The sequence below is a fragment of the Dicentrarchus labrax genome, unplaced genomic scaffold (assembly GCF_905237075.1).
Source record: "Dicentrarchus labrax unplaced genomic scaffold, dlabrax2021, whole genome shotgun sequence".
NCBI lineage: Eukaryota > Metazoa > Chordata > Actinopteri > Moronidae > Dicentrarchus > Dicentrarchus labrax.
This window is the reverse complement of record NW_026136853.1, coordinates 605,001-619,572: the sequence shown is the minus strand read 5'-3', so window position 1 is coordinate 619,572 and position 14,572 is coordinate 605,001. Positions and strand designations below refer to the sequence as shown.

The window sequence follows — 14,572 nt, the reverse complement described above, 5'->3', positions numbered from 1 at the left end:
GGGTACTCCTGTGGACAAAAAGCATTAGTGCCGGCACATTTCAGTGTCGGTAGTATGAGCAGTACATTACCTGCAGTACATTACCTGCAGTACATTACATGCAGTACGTCACCTGCAGTACATTACCTGCAGTACGTCACCTGCACTACATTACCTGCACTACATTACCTGCACTACATTACAGCCCTGTAAGGTTGGGTCGTATATTAGACATGTGGTGTGTAATCTTTCCAACAGGAAGTGAACGAAAACAGGAAAGAACACCATGTTCATTGAGTACAACCACAGATACCTCAGTACTTACTCACAGCACCAGTACTACCACTGAACTGTGACATCAGTATGAGAAGCAGGCACACATGGTGGTCTCGTTCTGATACGAGGAACTTGTCAGGGGTAAGCTGATATTAATAGTAAAGGGACTGTAGTGATATAACTGCTTTCTAGTCCTCCAACCACTCATTTACACTACAGCTCACATTCCTAACCCTCACACATCGTTGAAAACTTGTGTGAACAGGTTTAGCAACCATAAACACAACACAACCATAAACGCAACCATAGACACAACCATAGACACAACCTTAAACACAATCATAAACACAACACAACCATAGACACAACCATGTGTGTGGTGCAGTTTAGAGTGTTTGTGACTGATTGCCGTTACTCACGTCTGACGTGCTACGGTAAGCGTACTGACTCATTTCCGGTTAACTTCCTGCTCTGTGTACACTGTTTGGTGCTGTAGCTCTGTCAGTGAACGCTAAATATAAATTAGTTTTACTCGTTACAGCGGTTATTTACCCGCTTAACATTTAAACGTAGACTAGTTCTACCTAAACACTCAGAGTTACTCCTTCTTTTAGCGACTTTTTCACTACTTTCAAAGTTTTTTCATACACTCTAGCTTCATTAACATTAGCAGTTAGCTATGGCTTCTCCCTCTCCTCTGTCCTGCTCAGTGTGTCAGATGTTCAGTTATTCCTCTGCCTCCTTTAATGATAATGGTACCTGTATTAAATGTAGTTTATTTACTGCGCTGGAGGCGAGGCTTAGTGAGTTAGAGGAACGGTACCGCACCACTGAGATATCTTTAGCCGCTATAGTTAGCCAGCCCCCAGTAGCCGGTGTGGTCCGACCGAAGGTAGCTTCTGTTAGCTCTGTAGATCCCCCGGTAGTTCCCGAGCAGCCGGGAAGACAGGGAGGCTGGGTGACTGAGCGAAGGAAGACTAGAACGGCGAAGCCCACAGTTCACCACCAACCCATTCACGTTTCTAATAAATTTTCCCCACTCAGCGATACACCCGCTGAGGAACCAACTCTGGTTATTGGCAGCTCCATAGTCAGAAACGTGAAGTTAGCGAAGCCAGCGGCCATAGTTTAATGTATCCCTGGGGCCAGAGCGGGCGACATTGAATCATATTTAAAACTGCTGGCTAAAGATAAACGTAAATACAGTAAGATTGTTATCCACGTCGGCGGTAATGACACCCGTTTACGCCAATCGGAGGTCACTAAGATTAATGTGGAGTCGGTGTGTAATTATGCTAAGACAATGTCGGACTCCGTAGTTTTCTCTGGACCCCTGCCCAATGTGACCAGTGATGACATGTATAGCCGCATGTCGTCATTCCACCGCTGGCTGTCGAGGTGGTGTCCAGCAAACGATGTGGGCTTCATTGATAACTGGAAGCCTTTTTGGGGAAAACCTGGTCTGATTAGGAGAGACGGCATCCATCCCACTTTGGATGGAGCGGCTCTCTTATCTAGAAATATGGCAAAGTTTATTTCTAAAACCTGACAGTCCAGAGTTAGGACCAGGAAGCAGAGCTGCTGTCTTACACACTTCTCTGCGCTTTCTTTAGAACAGTCACCCACCCAAAACCCCATAGAGACTGTGTCTGTCCCCCGACCACCTAAATTATTTAAAGAAATAAAAACAAGAGGAGTTCAACATAAAAATCTAATAAAAATTAAAACCAACTCCTCAGTAGCACTAAATAAGAGAATGAAATGTGGGCTGTTAAATATCAGGTCTCTGTCCTCTAAAGCTGTTTTAGTGAATGAATTAATATCAGACTATGATATTGATTTACTTTCTCTTACTGAGACCTGGTTGTCTCACGAGGAGTATGTTGGCCTAAATGAATCCACCCCCCCCAGTCATATTAATACTCACATTCCTCGAGGCACTGGCCAAGGAGGTGGAGTGGCAGCCATATATGATTCGAGCGTTTTAATGGACCCTAAACCTAAACTAAATTATAATTTATTTGAAAGCCTTGTTCTTAGTCTTTCTCACCCAAACTGGAAAACACTGCAGCCAGTTCTATTTGTTATAGTGTACCGCGCTCCTGGACCGTGCTCTGATTTTATATCTGAATTCTCAGAGTTTTTATCAAGTTTAGTCCTTAAATCAGATAAAGTAATTATTGTAGGTGATTTTAATATTCATGTGGATGTTGACAATGACAGCCTTAGTAATGCATTTATATCATTAATAGACTCAATTGGCTTCTGTCAGAGTGTAAATAAACCAACTCATTGTTTTAATCACACTCTTGACCTTGTCTTATCATATGGCATTGATATTGAACATTTAATAGTCTTCCCACATAATCCTTTCCTATCTGACCATTATTTATTAACTTTTGAATTCATACTATTAGATTATAAGCCATTAGGCAAAACCTCCTACAGCAGATGTCTATCTGACAGTGCTGTAGCTAAATTTAAGGAGGAGATTCCTTCAGTGTTTAATTCAATGCCATGTCTGAATTTAACAGAGTCCTATAACGACTTTAGTCCCTCTGAAATTGATAATCTTGTCGATAGTGCTACAGGCTCACTACGATCAACATTAGACTCTATTCAATTAAATTATTATTATACAATATCAGGACACCAAAAGGCACGTATAGAACTCTTTAACATTAGACTCTACGCCAGAAATTATTAAAACATAGGAGACTAGCACCGTGGTATAACCACCAAACCCGCCAGTTAAAACAAATAGCTAGGAAATCTGAAAGGAAATGGCGCTCTTCCAAATTATCAGAATATCGCTCAAATTGGCAAGATAATCTTAAAACTTATAGAAAGGCCCTCCGTAATGCCAGAGGAGCCTATTATTCAGCACTAATAGAAGAAAATAAGAACAACCCTAGGTTCCTCTTCAGCACTGTAGCCAGGCTGACAGAGAGTCACAGCTCTATTGAGCCACATATCCCCATAAACTTAAGTAGCAATGACTTCATGAGCTTCTTCTATAATAAAATTATTACTATTAGAGAGAAAATTAATCACCAACTGCCATCAACAGTTATCAGTGGCTCTCCAAGTTCAGGGAGTTCTGTCAATGTAAACTTAGATATTTATTTAGACTGTTTTTCTGCTATCGATCTTCATCAGTTAACTTCAATCATTTCTTCATCGAAGCCATCAACCTGTCTATTAGACCCGATCCCAACTAGGCTGCTTAAAGAAGTTGTTCCCTTAATTGGCACTTCTTTACTGGATATGATTAATCTTTCTTTATTATCAGGATATGTACCACAGTCCTTTAAAGTAGCTGTAATTAAACCCCTTCTTAAAAAGTCTACTCTTGACCCAGGGGTTTTAGCCAACTATAGACCGATTTCTAACCTCCCCTTCCTCTCTAAGATTCTGGAGAAAGTAGTCGCCAAAGAGTTGTGTGACTTTCTACATAACAATAGTTTATTTGAGGATTTTCAGTCAGGATTTAGAGTTCATCATAGCACAGAGACAGCTCTGGTTAAAGTTAATAATGACTTTCTGACTGCTTCTGACAATGGACTTGTCTCTGTACTTGTATTATTAGATCTTAGTGCTGCATTTGACACCATTGACCATAATATTCTTTTGAGGAGACTTGAGCATCAAATTGGCATTAAAGGAACCGCACTAAGCTGGTTTAAGTCATATTTATCAGATCGCTCGCAGTTTATACATGTTAACGATGAATCTTCAGTAAATACTACAGTTAGTCATGGAGTTCCACAAGGTTCTGTACTTGGACCAATACTATTTACTTTATATATGCTCCCTTTAGGCAACATTATTAGGAATCACTCCATTAACTTTCACTGTTATGCAGATGATACGCAGTTATATCTATCAATCAAACCCAATGAAATTAATCAATTATCTAAATTACAAACATGTCTTACGGACATAAAATCCTGGATGACCTGCAATTTTCTGATGTTAAACTCAGAAAAAAACGAAATTCTTGTTCTTGGCCCCAAAAACCTTAGAGACTCATGGTCTAAAGATATAGTCACTCTAGATTGCATTAACTTGGCCTCTAGCACCACTGTCAGGAATCTTGGAGTTATCTTTGATCAGGATTTGTCATTTAACTCCCACATAAAGCAGACCTCTAGGACTGCCTTCTTTCATTTACGTAATATTAGAAAAATTAGACACATCCTATCACAGACAGATGCAGAAAAACTAATCCATGCATTTGTTACTTCAAGGCTGGATTACTGCAACTCTTTATTATCAGGTTGCCCCAATAAGTCCATTAAAACGCTCCAATTAATTCAGAACGCTGCAGCACGAGTACTGACAGGAACTAGAAAAAGAGATCACATCTCTCCTGTACTAGCTTCTCTGCATTGGCTCCCTGTAAAATGTAGAATTGAATTTAAAATCCTCCTCCTCACCTATAAAGCTCTTCATGGTCAGGCCCCTTCATATCTTAAAGAGCTCATAGTACCCTATTACCCCACTAGAACACTACGTTCTCTGAATGCTGGGCTACTTGTGGTTCCTATAGTCTCTAAAAGTAGAACAGGAGCCAGAGCCTTCAGTTACCAAGCTCCTCTCCTGTGGAACCAGCTTCCAGTTGTGGTTCGGGAGGCAGACACCCTCACCACATTCAAGAGTAGGCTTAAGACATTCCTCTTTGATAAAGCTTATAGTTAGGGCTTGATCAGGTGTGTCCTGAACCATCCCTTAGTTATGCTGCTATAGGCCTAGACTATCGGGGGATTTCCCATGGTGCACTGAGCTCCTCCCTTCCTCTCTCTTTATGCACTCATTCATGTTCCATTAATGCATGTTACTAACTCCACTTCTTCCCCGGAGTTCTTGTGCTTTCTCGTCTCGCAGGTTCTCATGGATCCTGGTGGAGCCTCCTGCCATGGTCCTGCTTGACTGCCATTGCCAATACTGTTGTTGCTGTGCACCTGTCTGTCTGTCTGTCTGTCTCTCGCTCTCTCTCTCTCTGCCTCTCTCTCTCGCTCTCTCTCTCTCTGCCTCTCTCTCTCTCTCTCTCTCTCTCACCCCCCCAACTGGTCGAGACAGACGACCACCCACCTAGAGCTGGAGGATCTGTCCTAGGTTTCTGCCTTTTAACAGGCAGTTTTTCCTTGCCCTTGTCGCCAAGTGCTTGCTCATGGTGGTACTGTTGGGTCTCTGTAATTAATGTTATAAAGAGTTCGGTCTAGACCTGCTCTATTTGAAAAGTGTCCTGAGATAACTTCTGTTATGAATTGGCGCTATAAAAATAAAATTGAATTGAATTGAATTGAATTGAACCATGGACACAACCATAAACACAATCATAAACACAATACAACCATAGACACAACCATAGACACAACCATAAATACGACCATAAACACAACACAACCATAAACACAATCATAAACACAATACAACCATAGACACAACCATAAACACAATCATAAATACGACCATAAACACAATACAACCATAAACACAACTATAAATTCAACCATAAACACAACTATAAATTCAACCATAAACACAACACAATCATAAACACAACCATAGACACAACCATAAACACAATCATAAACACAACCATAAACACAATCATAAACACAACCATAGACACAACCATAAACACAACCATAGGCACAATCATAAACACAATCATAGACACAATCATAAACACAATCATAAACACAACCATAGACACAACACAACCATAGACACAATCATAAACACAACCATAGACACAACCATAAACACAACCATAGGCACAATCATAAACACAATCATAGACACAATCATAAACACAATCATAGGCACAATCATAAACACAATCATAGACACAATCATAAACACAATCATAAACACAATCATAAACATAACCATAGACACAATCATAAACACAATCATAAACACAACCATAAACACAACCATAGACACAATCATAAACACAATCATAGACACAAAAATAAACACAACCATAGACACAATCATAAACACAACCATAAACACAACCATAGACACAATCATAAACACAACCATAAACACAACCATAGACACAATCATAAAGAAATCCAGGATAATTGAGCAAGCGCAGCTTGACCTAGCCTGCTCGGCACATCCTGGCTTAATTGGTTGCACGTTTGCCGAGCCAGGATTAAAAGGTGCTATGTTAAGCCAGGTGTAGATAGTCGGGATAAGTGCGTGTTCACGGCATACTGAAATAGACCTCGCGATCGCTCACAGAATCACCGATGGGAACATGGATAAGAGTCGCGCTTCATATTTCACGGCCGCTGAACAACAGCTCCTGATGGAGTTCAATGAAGAGGTGGAAGATATAAGAAAAAAAGGCAATACCAATGCCATAATTAAAGAAAGAGAGAAAGCCTGGCAGACAATAGCGGACCGGCTTAATGCGTAAGTAGTCCAAAACTGTACAATTAATAAACAGTGCTCCACTGGAACTGTCATCATTAGGCTCCAATTAAAGGACTAAAGGAGTTACTTTAAGTCCACTAATCAACTGTTGTACACTTTGCTTTAAATGTGGCAAGTAGAGGTGGATGTTACTCAGGAAATGTAAAGTATGATTAAGTGCTAACAATTCATAAAGAACAAACTTGTCTGGCCATAAAAGGACCTGGCAGCAAGTTACATTAAAAAAGTTAAATACAAGAACATTTAGCAGGCTGGTCAGTGACTATAAAGTAGATAACAGTGAACGAATGAGGTGAATAGATTAGGTGTCTGCTGACATGTTGAATGTCTGTATGATTGTAGCAGTTTAAAAAAAGCCCATAGAACTGGCACAGGGGGCGGCCCACCAAGCCAGGATATGTGCTGCAAATGGTTCGTTTATTGAGGTTCTCTGCATCCCCAACAGAATAAAGGAAGCTCCCACTTGCAAAACATCTCAATGTAACACAGACCATCTGTGGTACAGTGAGAGCATGGCTTCCTGCCGTCTGGTGCTGTATTTTTGGACCCAGCAGCCTACATAAATATCTTAGTCCATCACCTGAGAATCTGTATCTCTCAATGAGATAGTCCTCTCCAACAGCCAATGGGTCTGACCTGTCCCAGAAGACTCTTTCATGACTAAATGCATTATGAAGAGGGAACAGGTGAATGGGAGTTGGATGGATAGATAGATAGATAGATAGATAGATAGATAGATAGATAGATAGATAGATAGATAGATAGATAGATAGATAGATAGATAGATAGATAGACCTTTATTTGTCCCACAATGGGGAAATTCCAATGTAACAGCAGCAGAGTGGATAGAGAGAAAACAGTATAAATAAACAGTAAGAGTAGGGAAATAATAAAAAACACTATGTACTAGATATATATATATATATATTGCCCTTGTCACAGATTTCATTGAAAACAGCTTTGCAACTTCATCAGCTGTGTTTTGTAATCTCAATTACTGCAATAAACACATATTTATGAAACCTCTGACGGCATTTTGACAAGCAGTCTTCATTAGCATAGCAATATAACACTTGTCCTGAGTAATAATGCTACCACTTGAATCAATATAAAAAGACTGTTTCAATTACAAACAGCCAACAGATTGTTAGCCTGGCTGTTAGCCTGGCTGTTAGCCTGGTCTGGAGCAGGCTAGCTGCAGAGAATAAATCACCATAGTAACTTGGCCGGGATAAGTTTGACCTGCTTTCATGCAACCGACTTGAGGCTAAATTCAGCCAGGATAACCAACATATCCCGGGTTAATCCTTTATCTTGGTTTTCTTGCAATACCCTTCTGGTGTTCCTGTTGTTGTTGTTGTTGTTGTTGGTGGTGGTGGTGGTGGTGGTGCCACATAGTCTCTTCAATCTGTCTATAAAACCAAATGGACCTGCAATCAGCTGATCCCAGGATTTTCCCGCTCAGCACTCAGATGAGACTTTCGATGGCCGCCTACAGGCTCTGTCAGCGAGGGGAAGCAGTTTCAATCACAGCGGGAGGAGAATTACATGTTTACCGCCCACATGCACGCACACAGATTTTAATCAGCTGTCTCTATATGAGTGTGTACATTGTAAGGCTGGAACCACAGTAGGAGACCATGACTAGACCAACAACAAAGCCTCTTGGACCACAAACAGGAAGTCGGCCATTTTGAATTTATGGGTCATTTTTACTGATCCTTGCCGAACCGCAAGGAATTGATCGTATCCACTATAAATCTGTCAGTTCAGTCTAAAGACCATCGCGATGAAAAGATATTAAAATCTTCAGTTTTCATCGGGCGCGTCCGTACGGTGGTGCCAAAGGAAACAGGAAGCAGTTATAACTTTAGTCTACTTTGTCCAAGCTGCATCAAACCCACATGAAGACATGTACATGCCAATATTCAGTCATAGTGATAGCGCCCCCTACAAGCAACAGCAAATGACATTTAACACATTAAACTGTCTCCTCTGACTTCAGTGAAACAACATTTATTAACTGTTCCTTGAACTCGTCATTGAGAGAGAGAGAGAGAGAGAGAGAGAGAGAGAGAGAGAGAGAGAAATTATACTACATTTAAATCATGAAAATGAATTTGCAGCTCCTGAAGTTTTGAACTTCATTTGTTCCTTCAGGGTTTGTGCAGTTGGGTGAATTTTTAAGAGCTTCATATTTTAACATTAAAGCCACGTATAGGGTGTGAGTCAGTGAGCTCCTCCCTCAGTTCAACTTCTGCTTCGTGTGGCTGTGGTTTAACGGACAGAAACTGAGAGTCGCTGCAGAGACCCAGAGACATCGACTGTGAGTCCACACCTGTCTGTCTGTCTGTCTGTCTGTCTGTACAAACTTCTCTTTATTTCATCTTATTTATCTCAGTTTATACTTTCTGCTTTTATTGCTGCTGGTACTGCATTGATGGACATTTTTACTCTTTAGAACATTTTGTTAAACTTTGTTTAATGTGACTGAACTGACATGATCTGTATATAAATAATCATAAATGGTTAGTAACACACTATAATGCCGTTATGCTACATTATAGTGCGTTACTAACAGTTTATTACATGTTTATCTACTGATTATTGATGAGAACTGCAGTAGAGGAACTCTGATCTTTTACTACAGTAAAAGTACAACAGTGTAGAACATATCAGCATTAAAATACACTGAAAGTAGCAAAAGTTAAAATATGCAGAATTATATATGATATTCTGAAGACAATAAGATTAATATAAAATCCAATATATATAAATACAATTATTGATGCACTGATGTTGCAGCTGGTCTTTATATACTGCGGATAGATTGATCTATAATAATACAGAAATCAGCCCTAACACAGCGAGCACTGCCAGTAACACTGATTATCTGGGTATCAGGTCTCCTATCAGTGGGGGGGTATATCAGGCAGTGAACAGAGTTGATGTGTTAGAAGCAGGAAAATGGGCATCGTGAGGATCTGATCCACTTTGACAAGAACCACATTGTGATGGACGACTGGGTCAGAACATCTCCAAACCTGCAGCTCTTGTTGGGTGTTCCCGGTCTGCAGAGGTCAGTACTTATCAAAAGTTGTCCAAGGAAGGAACAGAACCAGAGACAGGGTCATGGGGGGGGCGATGCTCATTGATGCAGGTGGGGAGTGAAGGCTGGCCCGTGTGGTCCGATCCAACAGACGAGCTACTGTAGCTCAAACTGCTGAAACAGTTAATGCTGGTTCTGATAGAAAGGGGTCAGAACACACAGTGCAGAGCAGTCTGTTGGTCTGGGACCAGTCAGTGAGTCCAGTGCTCACAGTGTTACTGCTGGTCAATATTTCTATTGGAAGCAGCGTGAAATGGAAATACTCAAAGTACAAGTAGTTCCAATTACTATTTATAAGATATGACACATTTCAAAGATTAAAAGTAGTTTAGTAGTAGTAGTAGTAGTAATAAGTAGTAATAATAGTAATAATTAGAATTACTTCAATATTTTTTATTTGAATTTATGAATCTTAAAACGTTTTTTTTATTTACTTATTAAATGTATCAAAGTAAATGAAAATAGTAAAATACTTAATTTATATAAATACATTTAACATTAACTTTTGAAAACATTCTTAATATTCAGCTTTTATAATGAAAACTTTTCTGTTTCTTCTGAAGGTCACTGATGACCTCATCGACATAACAAAGAATAAACAAAGAAGAACCATGACATCAATGGATAACATCACAATGGTGTTCACCACCGAGGTAACAAACCCCGCCCACACACAGACAATTATGTTTGATATTCAGTTATTGATCTAATTGTATAATTAATGATTTTATTAATTTACTGATTTAACTTAAACTGTCGACACAATGAGCTGAATGTGCAGTCAGATCAGGAGTATCCAGGAGTGTTCAGGAGTATTCAGGAGTGTTCAGGAGTTCAGGAGTGTTCAGGAGTATCCAGGAGTGTTCAGGAGTATTCAGGAGTGTTCAGGAGAGTTCAAGAGTGTTCGGGAGAGTTCAAGAGTGTTCGGGAGTATTCGGGAGTATTCGGGAGTGTTCAGGAGTGTTCAAGAGTGTTCAAGAGTGTCCAGGAGTGTTCAGGAGTGTTCAGGAGTGTTGGGGAGTGTTCAGGAGTTTTCAGGAGTGTTCAGGAGTATTCAGGAGTATTCAGGAGTGTTCAGGAATTCAGGAGTATTCAGGAGTGTTCAGGAGTATGTGTGAAAGTGTTGTCATTTCCTTCAGGACCCGTCCTCCATCAGCCCCTCACCAACCTCTGATGAGTACTACGACTACCCCGACCTGCTGTGCGACCGGGAGTCGGTGCGAGAGTTCAGGAGTCGCTACGAGCCACCACTCTTCTGGATGATTGCTCTGGTGGGTGGAGTCGGGAATATGATGGTGGTGTGGATCTACCTGAACTTCCGGCGGCGGCTGAAGACGATGACAGACGTGTACCTCTTGAACCTGGCGGTGGCCGACCTGCTTTTCCTTGTCACGCTGCCGCTGTGGGCGGCTGAAGCGTCACACGGCTGGAACTTTGGCACCGCAGTCTGCAAGCTGAACTCGGCCGTCTACAAGGTGAACCTGTTCAGCAGCATGCTGTTGCTGACCTGCATCAGCGTGGACCGCTATGTGGTCATCGTGCAGACCACCAAGGCGCAGAACTCGCAGGCGGAGCGCCGCCGCTGCAGCCTGCTGGTGTGCACGGGGGTGTGGCTGCTGGCCCTGCTGCTCGCTGTGCCCGAGCTTGTGTTTGCCACCACCGCCACGGTGGACTCGCAGCAGTACTGCAGGATGGTATTCCCCACTGACCTCGGCAACCGCACCAAGATCCTGGTGCTGTCACTGCAGGTGAGCATGGGCTTCTGCCTGCCCTTCATCGTCATGGCCTTTTGTTACAGCATCATTGTCGCCAAGCTGCTCAAGACCCGAAACTTCCAGAAGCACAAGGCCATGCGCGTCATCCTGGCCGTGGTGGTGGCGTTCGTCGCGTCTCAGCTGCCGTACAACGGCGTGCTGGTGATGGAGGCAGCGCAGGCCACCAACATGACCATGACGGACTGCGAGGAGATGAAGCGCTTCGACAAGGCGGGCCAGCTGCTTAAGGGTCTGGCCTACATGCACGCCTGCCTCAACCCCTTCCTGTACGCCTTCGTGGGCGTGCGCTTCCGCCGCGACGTGCTGCAGCTGCTGCACAGCTGCCGCTGCCAGCCAGCCAATAAGAGCCAGCTGAGTAAGAGCTGCAGGAGCCCACTGAGCTCCACCAGAGCCACTGTGATGTCAGACAGCGACACCTCGCAGGCGCTGTCGCTGTAGAGACTGCGGCTACTTCCTCCATACTGGGCTTTTCAAAATAAGGTGTTTTTTGAGGGTGGTTGGTTTTTCTTTTCTTTTTGTCATGTTTGGCCTTTTCATGCCTTTATTAGATAGGGACAGCTGAAGATAGATAGGAAAGGTAGGTAGAGAGAGAGGTGATGACACGCAGCAAAGGGCCGCAGGTTGGATTTGAACCCCGGCCGCTGCAGCAACTCCATATGTGAGTCGCCAGCTCTACCGACTGAGCTAATCGGGCACCTGATGTGGTTGTTTTTCAAAGTCAAACAAACGTAAAACATATTAGGATGTTTGTGTGTTTCCAATAACATCCTGAAAGCATCTTGGACTTTCCAGGACTTTCAAGGACTTTCCAGGACTTTCCTGTATATTGAATGTGAATCTGTTTTACCGACACAATGTGATTTTTGGCTGCTGTTGACAGATGTTCACTGTGTTGTATCATCCTGCTCAAACAGGAAACGCATCACAAAGAGGAAGTAAGGAGTAGGTTGAACGTTTGACATTAATGTGACTGTTTGTTTGTTTGTTTACACAAGAAAGAAACTCTGTTACTGTCAGACAGTGCGAGGAGATGCTAACAGCACTGCTAAAAGATGCTAATGTGTGATTTCTGAGGATGTATATATTTCTGTGTGTTTTTAACAAAAGACATTAAAGTGGCTGTAAAACACGTGCAGAGTGTGTGTGAGTGAAAAAGAGGATGTTGATCAGACACACTTCCTGTCTCCTCATCCTGTTTATGTTTGAACACTGTATTAATAAATATATGTACAAACTATATACTGAACACTGTATTAATATATATATATATATATATAGACTATATACTGAACATTGTATTAATATATATATACAGATTATATACTGAACACTATTAATATATATATGTACAAACTATATACTGAACACTGTATTAATATATACAGACTATATACTGAACACTGTATTAATATATATAGACTATATACTGAACACTGTGTTAATATGTATAAATATATACAGATTATATACACTGTAAAGTAAAAATTATATACAACACTGTATTAATATATATATAGACTATATACTGAATAGTTATTTGTATAGCGCCATTCCATAACAGAAGTTATCTCAAGACACTTGTCAAATAGAGCTGGTCTAGACCGAACACTTTATAACATTATTTACAGAGACCCAACAGTACCACCATGAGCAAGCACTTCGCGACAAGGGCAAGGAAAAACTGCCTGTTAAAAGGCAGAAACCTAGGACAGATCCTTCGGCTCTAGGTGGGTGGTCGTCTGTCTCGACCAGTTGGGGTGAGTGAGAGAGACAGCCTTGAAGTATGCATGGATTAGTTTTTCTGCATCTGTCTGTGATAGGATGTGTCTAATTTTTCTAATATTACATAAATGAAAGAAGGCAGTCCTAGAGGTCTGCTTTATGTGGGAGTTAAAAGACAAAATCCTGATCAAAGATAACTCCAAGATTCCTGACAGTGGTGCTAGAGGCCAAGGTAATGCCATCTAGAGTAACTATATCTTTAGACAGTGAGTCTCTAAGGTTTTTGGGGCCAAGAACAAGAATTTCGTTTTTTTCTGAGTTTAACATCAGAAAATTGCAGCTCATCCAGGATTTTATGTCCTTAAGACATGTTTGTAATTTAGATAATTGATTAATTTCATTGGGTTTGATCAATAGATATAACTGTGTATCATCTGCATAACAGTGAAAGTTAATGGAGTGATTCCTAATAATGTTGCCTAAAGGGAGCATATATAAAGTAAATAGTATTGGTCCAAGTACAGAACCTTGTGGAACTCCATGACTAACTGTAGTATTTATTGAAGAATCATCGTTAACATGTACAAACTGCGAACGATCTGATAAGTATGACTTAAACCAGCTTAGTGCGGTTCCTTTAATGCCAATTTGATGCTCAAGTCTCTGTAAAAGAATATCATGGTCAATGGTGTCAAATGCAGCACTAAGATCTAATAATACAAGTACAGAGACAAGTCCATTGTCAGAAGCAGTCAGAAGGTCATTATTAACTTTAACCAGAGCTGTCTCTGTGCTGTGATGAACTCTAAATCCTGACTGAAAATCCTCAAATAAACTATTGTTATGTAGAAAGTCACACAACTCTTTGGCGACATAAACTTAAGTGTATGGGGATATGTGGCTCAATAGAGCTGTGACTCTCTGTCAGCCTGGCTACAGTGCTGAAGAGGAACCTAGGGTTATTCTTATTTTCTTCTATTAGTGCTGAGTAATAGGCTCCTCTGGCATTACGGAGGGCCTTTCTATAGGTTTTAAGATTATCTTTCCAAATTGAGCGATATTCTGATAATTTGGAAGAGCGCCATTTCCTTTCAGATTTCCTAGCTATTTGTTTTAACTGGCGGGTTTGGTGGTTATACCAAGGTGCTAGTCTCCTATGTTTTAATAATTTCCTTTTTATAGGAGCGATAGAGTCTAATGTTGATCGTAGTGAGCCTGTAGCACTATCGACAAGATTATCAATTTCAGAGGGACT

The 14,572-nt window shown here is 41.2% G+C and overlaps 2 protein-coding genes across 3 annotated transcripts in view; both read left to right on the top strand.

Annotated features, from left to right (window-relative positions):
- LOC127360105 (keratin-associated protein 10-6-like) overlaps positions 1–14,572 on the top strand; it is a 24,727-nt gene that overhangs the window by 6,046 nt on the left and 4,109 nt on the right. The window lies entirely within an intron of this gene.
- Positions 8,871–12,724, top strand: ccr9a (chemokine (C-C motif) receptor 9a). 2 transcript variants are annotated; one of them, XM_051394383.1, is made up of 3 exons: positions 8,871–9,037; positions 10,384–10,473; positions 10,960–12,724. In XM_051394383.1, the coding sequence occupies exons 2-3, from the start codon at positions 10,432–10,434 to the stop codon at positions 12,031–12,033; spliced, it is 1,116 nt and encodes a 371-aa protein (XP_051250343.1). In that variant the 5' UTR covers positions 8,871–9,037; positions 10,384–10,431; the 3' UTR covers positions 12,034–12,724. The 2 variants fall into 2 exon arrangements, with proteins under 2 accessions (XP_051250343.1, XP_051250344.1); XM_051394384.1 differs by lacking the exon at positions 8,871–9,037 and adding an exon at positions 9,057–9,790.